Source organism: Paramormyrops kingsleyae, chromosome 18, assembly GCF_048594095.1.
Source record: "Paramormyrops kingsleyae isolate MSU_618 chromosome 18, PKINGS_0.4, whole genome shotgun sequence".
Taxonomy (NCBI): domain Eukaryota; kingdom Metazoa; phylum Chordata; class Actinopteri; order Osteoglossiformes; family Mormyridae; genus Paramormyrops; species Paramormyrops kingsleyae.
Window position 1 is genome coordinate 18,092,972 of NC_132814.1, and position 12,913 is coordinate 18,105,884.

At 46.0% G+C, this 12,913-nt stretch overlaps 1 protein-coding gene and 1 long non-coding RNA gene across 8 annotated transcripts in view; one reads left to right on the plus strand and one right to left on the minus strand.

The window, feature by feature from the left end:
- The window catches only part of igsf9bb (immunoglobulin superfamily, member 9Bb), a 110,018-nt gene that overhangs the window by 15,275 nt on the left and 81,830 nt on the right, over positions 1-12,913 (minus strand). For 5 of the 6 annotated variants that reach the window (XM_023813566.2, XM_023813568.2, XM_023813565.2 and 2 more), the window contains exons 13-17: positions 10,659-10,834; positions 9,891-10,117; positions 7,492-7,576; positions 6,918-7,079; positions 4,974-5,019 (exon numbers count right to left, since the gene is read on the minus strand). In XM_023813566.2, coding sequence (XP_023669334.1) covers positions 4,974-5,019; positions 6,918-7,079; positions 7,492-7,576; positions 9,891-10,117; positions 10,659-10,834 — 696 coding nt within the window. The remainder of the gene's footprint in view (positions 1-4,973; positions 5,020-6,917; positions 7,080-7,491; positions 7,577-9,890; positions 10,118-10,658; positions 10,835-12,913) is intronic. The other variant, XM_023813567.2, reaches the window with a different exon arrangement.
- LOC140579700 (uncharacterized) lies at positions 110-10,578 on the plus strand. Of its 2 annotated transcripts, XR_011983608.1 has the most exons (4): positions 110-347; positions 813-966; positions 6,875-7,092; positions 7,495-10,578. It is a non-coding gene; the product is annotated as an uncharacterized lncRNA (long non-coding RNA). The 2 variants fall into 2 exon arrangements; XR_011983607.1 differs by having other exon boundaries at positions 110-966.

Consider the following 12,913-nt stretch of genomic DNA (forward strand, 5'->3'; position numbering starts at 1 on the left):
ATCAACTCCAAAAGTCATCAAAGGGTGAAGTTATTATAACTGGAAGAGGAAAGACACACATAAAAAGGAGTTAAGTAGGCAAATATATATATATATATATATATGTATATATAAATGAAGGGATTTATATATAGCATATAATACATAAATCCCTTCAGCTTGTTTTTGTAATTGATCGCTTTTTTGGCTTTGGTTAGCAATTTAAAGCTTTGTACAACAAATTCTATTGTATCATTGTTTAAACTGTATTGTATCTTCAGCTTTGTCAGTGTACCATGGTAAAAACCAGCTGAGGTGCGTGACGGAGCCATCAAAGCAATGGGGAGAAGCCGTAGCCAAGCAAGGAGGTAGGGTCATGTTGAGTAAAGCATGCATATTTACCATGGTAAACTTGGTGGGGTTGGGGGTGGGAGACTGGACAGGTGTCCAACACGTATGTGTCCAGGAGGTTCACTGTCAGCTCTCTGGCTGAATGTACCTCCCGTCACACAGAGTTACCAGACGTCAATGTGGGCAGTCGGATGGCAACCAGTTTGCCCCACCCAACCTAAAATTACTGGGCCGTCAGCCTTGCAGTTGGGTCTGGTGTTATCTGATACGTGACCTTCTGAGCTGGATGACACAAACGAGGGATGTGCTGCACTTAACCCGGTTAAGCCCAGCTGACGGTAAGGGAGGTGGGTTACTGTTTCACGAAGCCCATGGAGACGCCGGCACGGGGACAGCATGTACCCGCGGGCGGGACCACGCGGCTTCGCGGGCCTGTCGGGCCTCAGGCAGGACACTCACGTGTACCGTCTGTGATTTGCTAGCGGGCCGCTTTTCAACCACTGGGTTTCGGTCGGGCCCTCTGCCGTCCTGAACGCAGTCGGGGGACAAATCAGAGATCGGGTGGGGTTCAGTCGGGAGGATGGACGTTCCTCCGTTTCCACTGATCTATGAGAACGCCCTCTGCTGTCTATCCAGGTAAGTTACACCGCATCACCTTCGATGTGTTTACAAACCACGGTCACATGCTACAGGTACTCCGCTGAGAAACCTGAGCCGACTATTACTACTCGGTTATGGCTTATAAGTAATCATTTGCAATGAAGTAACACTACAAGCATTACCTGTGGTTAAAAGTGTGAAAAGTAGGCAATTTCCTTAATCTCATCTGCATTTTAATATTTAACATGGTCTTCAGCAGTGGTCCTTAGCCCAGTCCACATGGACCGCCAGACAGTTCACATTTTTGCTCCCTTTCAGGTGCCTGCCAGACAGTTCACATTTTTGCTCCCTCCCAGCTCCCAGCACAGCTGTATCATGCATTCAGTGTTCTCGATTGTTTGATTCGTTCTTGATTGTTTGATTCGTTCTCGATTGTTTGATTCGTTCTCGATTGTTTGGTTTGTTATTCATTGTTTGGTACAGGTGTGGTACTGGGAGCAAAAATGTGGACTGTCTGGGGGTCTCAAGACTGAGTTGAGAAATGCTGGTCTACAGCAACCAGTGACTTCTTTGTTCAAGCCTTTTTGCAGCCATGAATGTAACCTGTCAGCATCGCTGTGGACCGCACACAAACGGGGCCAGCCTCCATGGTGTGTGCATGGTGAATGTGAGTGAGCGAGCCTGATAAATCAGCAAAAGTCCCCAAAAAGTCACACCTACCTGTGTGGGACAACACATGGTGCCGTGACAACGGACACCAGGCTATACGGTACAACAGTTGAAGCAGCGGAAAAAACTGTATGTAAGATAAGCAGAAATTGACTCTCATATAATATATATATATAAATAGATATACAGATATATAAAAATAGATATATGAATATACCATATTCTGGCACTCTTTCGCTCCCTCTTCCCATTTCCCCATTTATACCCCTGTGTATAAATGATGTAGTAATCATTTGCCATGCACTCTTGTCAAGTGCCTTGGGGAGACTCTGTTGTGAAAGGCGCTATATAAAAATAAATTGAACTAAATTGAATTGAATATAAAAGCAGCATTGGTCTGTATATTTCCCCTTGGTTATTGATGGTTTAGGGTATAGACTCTGAACATAATGGTGTCTGGACTGAGTGTTTGGATTTGAAACAGTCAAGTGCTTAACAGCAGCTGTAACCTTGGCCTTGGGATCCATTCTCAGGAGATACTTAAAATCAGCCTTTCATGCCTCAAAGAAGCTGGCCTATTTCAACAACCTCAGCAAATCTAAACCCATCCATTCATCCATTCATCCATTTTCTGTAACCGCTTGTCCTACTCAGGGTCACGGGGGGTCTGAAGCTTATCCCAGAGGCAAGGCGGGGAACAACCCAGGCTGGGGCACCAACCCATCGCAGGGCACACACACACCATTCACTCACACACTCACACCATTCACTCACACACCATTCACTCACACTCACACCATTCACTCACACACTCACACCATTCACTCACACACTCACACCATTCACTCACACACCATTCACTCACACACCATTCACTCACACCATTCACTCACACACCATTCACTCACACACCATTCACTCACACACTCACACCATTCACTCACACACCATTCACTCACACACCATTCACTCACACACTCACACCATTCACTCACACAAGCACACCTACGGGCAATTTGGTAACTCCAATTCACCTCAGCATGTTTCTGGACTGTGGGGGGACACCGGAGTACCCGGAGGAAACCGCATCAGATACGGGTGAGAAATTGCAAACTCCACACTCATCGAGCCACGGCGCAGACTAAACCCTGTTAGGCAATAGTGCTAACCAAATCTAAACCTTAATCATTAAACTCTTTTTCAAATAAACTGTGCCCCCCCCCATAAAATAACTGCCAGAAACAACTGCCCAAGAAAAGAAAAGGGTGTGATGAAAGTAATTTAGAAAACCATCGTCTATGAATTACTTTCATTTTTGTTCACAATACTGATCAGTGATTTTATAACGCCAAGGAAGCATTCGCTAATAAATACCTGTGGAAATGAGAAATTTTGGACCAAAGCATTCATCATTTTTCCACACAGCTTATCCTGGACAGTGTCCCCGTGTTTATATGTAAGATATTCAGCTCTGGGTCAGCATTCAACCAGTGAGTTGAAACGGCAAACTTATTGTGGCCAAGTTGTTAAGTTGCCTGAAACCTACTGGATTTATAAATTACAATATAGAACAGTGTTTCCCAGTCTGGTCCTCGGTGATCCACAGCCAGTCCACGTTTTACCGGGAGCTGGGAGGGAGCCCAGAGGGAGTAAAAACGTGGACCGACTGTGGGTCCCCGAGGACCGGATTGGCAAACACTGATATAAAATATTAAACTGCTTTACTCATGTGTACTATCTGACTATATTCTCTCAATCGGCATATCCACACATATAATATTTTTAAGCTTAAATCTGAACTTGGAAATGGTTTTCTAAATATTTAGGATAAACCACAGAAGCAGCCCCAATTGTGTTATGCTTCAAAATTTGGAAACAAAAAAATTGTAAGAAGAAAAAGAATAACAGCTAGGTGGTATTATGACTTTAAGGTTTGTTCCAACATAAATCATGGTGCCCAGCTGCCCAGTTGAATCCAACATTAGGAAAATTCACTTTTCACTTTATATGCATTACACTAAGCAAGTGCTAAATGTGATATAGTTTAGCTACCTATGTTGAGCAGACGTATCGCACAGCACAGTGTAGTGCATCGTCTCCCATGGATCTAAAGACATCCTCTCATTGGTCAGTCTCCTGTCCCTGCATTCACCTGACATCACTGCACCTTTTTTCCTGATGAAAACAGCTGGTGCAGCTGCTTCTATTTACAAGAGCAGTGGCGCTTGCTGCCTTTGAATTCTCAGATATATATCCGCTCTTTGGGGACAAAAAAGTCAATTACAACCACCATCAGTCACAAGAACAGTTCTACTGGATGGCTGTAGGGAGGTCGACATGCCCCTGCAACCCGAATGTCCACTATGCCACCTGGTGGTTCAAGAATTCTTGATTATTAATAATTAGCTAATAAGGAACGTTTACCAGATATGACGATTAAGGTCTGAAAATGTTCAAGTGTCCTGTTTTCCTGATGTTCCCAGAATGTCCCACTACTACAACTAAGAATAGTAATATAAACGCAAACGAAGGGCACGGTACAACAGGGGGTCACACTACTGCTTTACACTTCTAAGGTCATGGGTTCAGGACTGGACGGTGTATTCGCAGTATACGCATACAGCACTTTCATAAAATTATAGTTATTGTAAAACAATATTTTTCAACATTAATTACGTTTAGAAAAATGTTCAGATAATAATGTTCCCCTGCTGACATTGACAGAACCTTCGTTAAGACATAAAATGTGGAAATAAAGTCCCATTAACATTAAGAACGTTCTCTGCCAACTCTGTGAAGACCTTTAAATAACGTTAGCTAAAGCTCTGGGAATATTTCCTGTTCGCTGGGATAGTTCCTAACATGTACTGTGCTTCGGTGTCAAGTGTAGTGCTTGAAACCAACAGTAAAGCTCAGAAAAGCATAGTATGGTGGATGGAGCAGGCCGAAAGGTGGAGGATGCGCTATCCATAAGATACAACTGGACTCCAAGCTCTAAATAAACTAACCATTCTGAAGTAGCATGGCGTCGTTTAGCCATAGGCAAACCTCCCAACATGCTAATGCTTTGTGCACGCCTCCCGTACTGGAAATCAAAGCCATGTTTATGTAAGAACAGACCTTTAAGCTTGCAAGGAAACATTTCCATCAATACTGACGGTTTGAACCATGACTGGGGCTGAATGGCTGACCGTCATCCCATCCCGCACCGGGTTACCGGCAGCCGGTGTTGGATGTGACCACAGCAGGGGCTGGCGGATGTAGCTGTCCAGCATGGAGCACAGGGCTCCATCCCATGCCTTGGCATAGACTGAAGCATGTTTTAAAACAAACCAACAAACAAAAAAACAGCTGCTTCAGCTGGTGCTACTTACGGTGTCTCGACGCTTTTTCTGCAGTGTGTTATCGAAAGTGGGGGATCTGGCAAAGAAGACACAAGAAAACAAGAAATACACAGACGATGAGTTGTCAGTGGTTGGCTCGACCGGCGGTGAGCAAAATACGCTAGTGGGACTTTTGCTCACAGAAAAACGTTCTGAGGGTAGAACAAAAAAATGATTGGTTCAGAAAGATAACCAATCAGATTGTAGAGGAGGTAGGTTTAAGGAACCAAGACATCTTAGACCCACCTCCTCTACAATCTGATTGGTTATCTCTCTGAACCAATCATTTTTCATTCAGCACTCAGAACATATTTGTGTAAGTAAAACGCCCATGAGCACAAAATACTGCCAGGGAATTGCTGAGAATGTGCTCGCTGTAATTTAGTCTGCGACAATTAAGTCAGAGCATCTTTCAATTTTTCAGAATGTGTTTTCCCCAGGGGGTTGTCAACTTATGCAGAAGGTCCCATCCTTACTCTTCCACGAGACACATATAGAAGTGAGAATGAAGAGTGAGAGTGCAAGATCAGCCATTTATTTTCCATTATTTTGGGGATTAAGAGTTTTCCTATAGAGCCAGCAGTGACATGGTCCCTCTGCCTGCTATGAGATTTGAACCGGCGTCTTTCCAATAACGAGGCTCAACCCGCTGCATTAAAAAAAATCACTGTATGTGCTATGTGTTATTTTTTTACTCATATAATGTAATATAAAGAAAATATATATTATTTTAACGTTGAACAAAATGAGAACCAGCTCTGAATTTAACTAAATGTAACAATCGAAAAAGGACTTTGTGTGAATTTGTGTTTTCTCACGATTCATATTTGTAACAGTAATACAAGTATAAGTCTATTTTCTAGTTAGCCTGTGCATATTTTTGTGTGTACGTGTGTGTGTGTGTGTGTGTGTGTGTGTGTGCATGCACGATCGATAGGATGTTTTACAGTACAAAAAGAGTCACACAGTTGCTACGGCAGTTCCCCATTACCGACGACAGATCACACTCGGTTTGATATCTCGGCACTTAGCGACACTTACACCTGCGGTCAGATTAAAGGCGCTCAGGGAAGCACTGAGACGGTAAGACATCACTTCACACGGCCCCGTGCAGCCAGACCGGCTGGCCTTCCCTTCTGCACGCCCAGCCCCACCCGAACAGCTAGCCATTGTGCCAAGAGGACAGAAAACTCCCAGCATGCACCTTCATTCAAAGCCTGCATTTCTGCTGGGTCAGAAGGAAACACCCCAGTGGTAACTCACCCTCGATTTTGTGAACGGAAGCAACAGGGTATGCAGACTGCCCTGAACTGACACCGGAAGGACAGCTTCAAAGCAATGCATTGCAATTTCTCAATTACATAATGATTTAGCAGACGCTTTTCTCTAAAGCGACTTTTTTGTTTGTTTGTTTGTTTTTGAGGGATCAGGGTCAGACAGTCCCTAGAGCAACTGGGGGTTAAGGCCTTTGCTCAAGAGCCCAACAGTGACATCACACTGCCGACACTGGGATTTCAACTGGTGATCAAAAACAGGCACAGCGCACCAGCACCATTAACGATATGGTCAAAAATAAATATTCAATCCAAAAAAAAAAACAAACAAACAAGAAAAAGAACATAAAGATATATATACATAAAAAACACACTGGTGACATAGATGTTGCAGTACTAGACTGCATTTTACTGTTTATTTTAATGGCATGTTCATCCTAGCTATGTTGTTTCTATGACCATTTAATCAGTTATCCTGTTGGGTTGCATGGCCAAAGTTCAATTGAAATGCATTCTCAGGAAGCAAAGCTAAAGCTAACAGGTAAAGAGTGAAAATGACACCATGCTGACCAGAAAAAATAATTTTTGCTGCCTGCGTGTACCGCCTATGTTTCACAGCTGATCCACAGCAGCCCCGGCGATGCACTGTTGCAGTACCCACCTCGCCGTCTCTTCAGCTTGCGCCGCCGCTGCTTGTTGACGAAACAGGCCGCCAGCGTGCTGAACAAGATGGCTGCCGCCAGGAAGCAGATGGTGGCCACGATGCCAGCCACCACGGGCCGAGCCAGGCCCTCGTCTGCCATCTCTGGGGGAGGGAAGAAGTCTGAGGAAGAGAGGTACGTGTCGAGAGTCACATGACACAAGGAACCGGTACACACAGCTGCGGGAAGGACGCTTCTCAGTGGAGTCAGGGACAGACTTCAGTTTCCAACCACCAATATTCCTAACACTGTTTGCTCGATTAGCCTAAAAATACAGTTTATTTGCTAAAGCAGATAAAAGAAGCCACTTAAAAAAATGCATTTTAACTAAATATATGTTTTAACTGTGCTTTAATTTTTTATATTGTCGTTGCAAAAATTTTATCAATGACAGAACTGATTTGCCATTCAAAGATGCAAGTTTTGCTTGGCTCCAACAGGGGGCAGTAAAGCACTGAAAATTTTCAAACTTGCAGCATCTTTCAAACATCCCTGGCAATCTGCTTCAACCTGCATGCTCTCTTCTTGACTCACCAGTACTCGAAACTCCCACAACGTTACTGGGCTCGCTGATGAGGTCTTCCATAACAGCCGTCACCCTGAACTCGTACCATGAATCCTGCAGCGAAAGCAAAAAAAGCTCACCAACCACTCAAAATGATAGCAAGGGGTGTATGTGGGGGGGGGGGGGGGGTATACTGGCTCCAGCTGAAAGCTGATTGGCCATCGGAGTACCCTCTCCCCGTTACTCACTGATTCAAAACGTATCATTGGCTAATAATAAGGTTGGGCCTCAGTATGAATTAAAGCCCCTCATATGTCCCCTAGAATCCACTACAGCTCACCTGGAATGAATGGTCCATGTGTATAATATAAAAGATTTTCCTGTGTCGCTACATGCTAGCTCGGTGGCTAGCACTGTGTTCTCAGGGGCCCCCTTGTGGACTTTGCAGGAACTGCACCCTCTGTGCAAGTCCACTCCTACAGTCCAAAGACATGCGGTTCAAGAGAACAGCTGACTGTGCATTTCATGAGTGCCTCAGGTCCTGCATTTCCTGGGCGGGACTGCAGGCTAATTGTGACCCTGTACTGAACAAACAGTCAAAGACTGGGTGTCACGTTTTCTCAGTACCCCTGGGTAGGTTGCACCAGTAATTCAAAGTGTTGGCAGGCGGTGGACATGAACCAGACGCTGGACACCAGGCAGAATCCTACAGAATCAGTTCAGGCCATAAGGGACGGAATGGGACTTTTAGCTGGAAGAACGGCCAGGCAGTTCAGTAAAGTAGGTGGCACTGACACACACAACTCCTCCAGCTGGGACCATGCATGGTCATAGAGGCACTGCGCAGAGCAGGTCACTGGAGTTACAGTCATCATGTGCAGTGAAAAACAGTTTAAAGCCAAGGGCACAGGAACTGACATCATCAGGAAAACAAGGGAACACTCGGGAGCGTGGGGGGGGGGGGGGCATACTGGCAGAGGTTATGACCTCATGAGAAGACAGAGAGGAACACAGAGGAGCATATCATCAAGGGAAATGACCTCATGAGAAAATGTAAATGGACGACCAAGATGTGTACTGCCAGAGGAAGCGATCTCACAAGCAGAAATGAAGGAACACTCATGGGTATACTAGCAGAGGAAATGATGTCACAACAAGAGGCTTCATCTGCACCGAAGCTAAACACCCATTTCAACAGATGGACGGCATTTTCCGGGACCCATCCACCAAAACAACGTGGGACAGCTGGTCCACCGGGCTCGAGCGAATGGCAGGAACATGAGAACCGATATGCACCTTCGGGCAAAAGGACAACACAGCTCACCACGCCGGCGAATCAGGAAATGGAGTCAAGCTCGAGGGAGGGCGCCGCATTCGAAATCCCAAATGGGACAATTGCTTCAACCGCTCCAGTGAAATCCAGCTGTACGCCATAAATAGGTTACAGCATTCAGCATGTGCAGAACTGCAAGTACCAGGCCCGGAATAAGGCCTCTCTCAAACGTAAATGACATAAATGATAATCTGTTTCCATGTTCACCTGTATAAGCCGTGTGTGAGTTTATGATGGATGAGGAAAACATCCCATGAAAAGTTTCCTTCAGAGATGGGACTGACTTTATGGGTAATGTGGGTCTTGGGGATTTCAACCCATTCCTAACACATTTTGAAATCTATTATGTATGACTTCATATATTTTGGCTGTAGTGGAACATATATTGTGCTATGCAGTATCGGTGTATTATATTGAATGTATGTCTTTTATCATGTCTGAGTATTATTGTACTATCTACATCGGATATTCCTGTTTGATAGCAGTAGAGATGTCCATCAGGCCAGTAACTGAAATCTTAACTTATTTTATGTAAATGCATGGTAGCTTTTCATCAGGTAATGCACCTCGTGGTCACAGAGGAAGCATAAAACGAACCACTTTGAAGTCCAACTAATACTTTCTATCCCACTTTGATCCCACTGAGCTCTCCCAAAATGGCATTTCTGACATTTAATTCTGGGAATGAAAGTTTCAGAAGCTCTTCTTCATCCTTTAGCCTTGTACTACATGGGTTCCAGCGTATTAACTAAACTTGAAAAGAATTTACCGCAAAGAGGGTCACTTTGACGAACTACAAACCAGTTAAGCGTCAACGTGTCATCATACAGAAGTCAGCTTCACATCAAACAGGCCTATACCTGTGTTTCCCAACCCAATTGTTGAGGACCCACAGACAGTCCACGTTTTTGCTCCCCACCGGGAGCTGGGAGGAAGCAAAAACGTGGACTGTCTGGCAGGGAGCTTGAAGGGAGCAAAAACCTGGACCGACTGTGGGTCCCCGAGGACTGCATTGGGAATCACTGCTTATTCAAATTGACTTGTCCGTCAAAGGAGTGTCCTTGGGGCGAAGAGAAACCCAGATGTTGTTCTTACCTGGACAAGGTCTCTCGCCAGCAGCTCTGTTTCTCCAGGTGGGATCTCACTGTCCAGGATGTCCCACCTCTCTCCCAGGCGGAACTCCATGACATACCGATCGATTGGCGACGTATGATTGGCTGGAGGGATCCATGTCAATAGGACTCCCTGTTGTGTCCGATTGGCTGTGAGGCACCTTGGTGGGGTTAGCAGCACCAGTGGTTCAGGGGTACTTATAGGAAATACTGGAGAGTAAGCAGACAGGCAGAGAAAGAGTGAGCCTTCACATCCCTGAGTAGCCCCAGTTAGAGGCATGCAACTATGAATGACTGATATGCAATTATCTTATTTTAAAGTCTTCTGGATGGTATATTGTTTTCTTGTACTATACTGGATAAGAGGTTATGGAGACTAGGTAAATACAAAGCAATGCACAGGTGAGAGTAGGGTCTGCTAGTCCCTGGAGGAATTGGGGTTATTGGGGATACTCAAGGACTAGGAGCTGAACCAGTGACCTTCTGATCATGGGTACAGAGTCCTAACCTGTGTAGCTACCCTAGTGAAGATTACTGGGCTTAATGAAGCTTAATGTTAATTGTTGTGATTACTAGTACAAGTACTGAGTATAATAAGGTGCTTACTTGCGAATATGTTGCAGACTGATTAACTCATGAGAATGTTTTGATTAAACGACTTCTTTTCTTAATTACCGATTGATTAATGTTGGATGCGATTCGACGTGTTGAACGCTACCTGTCCCCGTACCGCGGAGTCTGCCCCACCTACCTAACGTGTTCACAGTGACGACCTCGCTGAACGGGCCTGTCCCCAGTTTGTTCTGCGCCAGGACGCTGAACTGGTACGCCGTCTCGGGTTCCAGGCCCTGCACCAGCAGCCAGGTCTGAGCGACGGGCACAGGCACCGAGAGCCAATCGTGTGGCCCTAGCTGTGCTCTCTTCACCCTGTGCCATCCGGGACAGTCGGACACAAGCGCGAGAGGGGTCACTGACCGGCAGATTCACGAGGCGAGCGGGGCACCTGAGCCCCAGCAGCTAGAACCGAAACAGGGGCTGCTTTCGGCATTTGTCGCCCCCTGCTGGCACAATAAAGCTCTGTTGGGAAACTGTAATGTACAAAATTCTACTGTTTCATAGCCACTTCCCTGCAGTAAGAAGGACCCCCATGTGACAGCCGTGTTCAGGTCAGGGTCGTGACCTTTCATGTGACACTTCAAGGCATCAGTAAAACACATATTAGCATTTCCCCAGTAACACTAAAAATTAGGTTTGACTTAATGAGTTATCCAAAAGTATCAAGATAATTAAGAATAAATGATCTACAGGTCAAAAAAATCTATTAGGTTAATTCAGATTTATCATACCAAATGACTTTTACAAAGTAGTTTTGAATTTTTAAAAACTTCGAGGATTAAAATGCAGGCAAAACATTAAAATCTAGATATGTAAAGCCTGGCGATTAAAAAAAAACAAAAAAAACTTGAAGATCTGATGGTTTGGGAAAGGAAAGATTGACAGATCCGGGGAAGCTCCAGGATGCCTAAACAGCCTGGATCCGGTATGAGCCAGACTACCTGGACGCACAGCACAATTTCCCATAATGCACACGGGCACTTTCGTAATGCTCTGCGGCACGGAACAGAAGCAGACGTGGAGGGATGGAGGGCAAAGCATGCCGCCCGGAACGGCGCAGCAGCACACGCAATGCTCGCGGACACGTTCAAAAGGGCGGTAGCTGGGCGCATGCAAACACGCTGACTGCACTGCGAGGGGCGCCATCCTGCCACCCACAGTTCATTCTGAGGTATTGCATCTTCCAGCTAAGTGCAGAAATATTAGTAGCAGCAGAATTAGTAACAGTGGTTGTAATGCGTTTTATTGATATATTTTTGAAGCACAATATATGCAGCGTTTATTCCCATTTATAAATGATTTATTTACTGTGGTACCTGCAGTCGTTTGATTGTGTTCACATGCTTATACCGACATTACTGACTTTTTGAAAATACTTCAGGGCTTTTTGGGTGCTCTCGGGCAGTGCTAGGACCGTCTCGACTCGTATCCGCCTTCTATTCCGATTAGTTACTCGTGTTATGCGTGTGTTACCTGTGAGAAGAGTTGTACTAGCACCAGGGAGCACAGTAAGGGCACGGACACCCTGGCAGATTCTGGGGGCCCGGCACTTCACAGGGGGCCTTGAATTCATCAAATGAATATAAATGTGAGTCAAGGTGACAATTTGTCAGGGGACCCAGAATTTCTACATTTGCCCCCGACTGGCTCCATGCCGCAGTCAGGATACGAATGAGGATTTTTCTTCTCAAACCTTTTATCTCAAATATTTTCTGCTGCACAAGTGTTAAGTATCGCCAGTGTGCCTGGCAGTGTTCAGGCAGCCCGAGTAACGATAACGAGGAGCCGGAGCCGGAGCCGGAGCCGGATGGGCGATCGTGACAAATTAAAGGGTGAAGCTTACGGGACTCGTACATGCTGTACTTGTACACGCCGTTCTCCACCAAACCGTTCCACTCGACTTCTGAAGCACGGCGGACCAAAACGGCGGCGTGTCGCAAGTTAGCGCGTGACTGCCGGCAGAGCGCGCGGGGGCGCCAGCGCATTCACGTCAGGCTGTCAGAGTGGCGAGACTGGGCAGGGGCGGGCACGAGAACGCCGCGGAGGGGCACATCAGAAGCCGGCACGGCTGACAGATGGTGGGGGGGGGGGGGCGGGGAGGCGCCATCTGAGCGAAGCAGATGTCTGACAGCCAAAGGAAGCTCCAGACGTCCTGCCTCCCGAATGGTAGATGGGTGGCCTGATTGGTTGAGTTCTCTGTCCATCAGCCATGACCACAAGCTCCTTATTGGCTGAGTGAAGGCAATGACGTCTAATTGGCCAGGGAACATGGGTCAGGTATGGCATAAGCCCGCCTCATGCCGGCACATGCAAATTTCTCTATGAAGCACGCTGTGCGGAGGATCTACGCTAAATGCAGGGGGGGGGGGCCCTATTTTCCAGCTTCTGTGG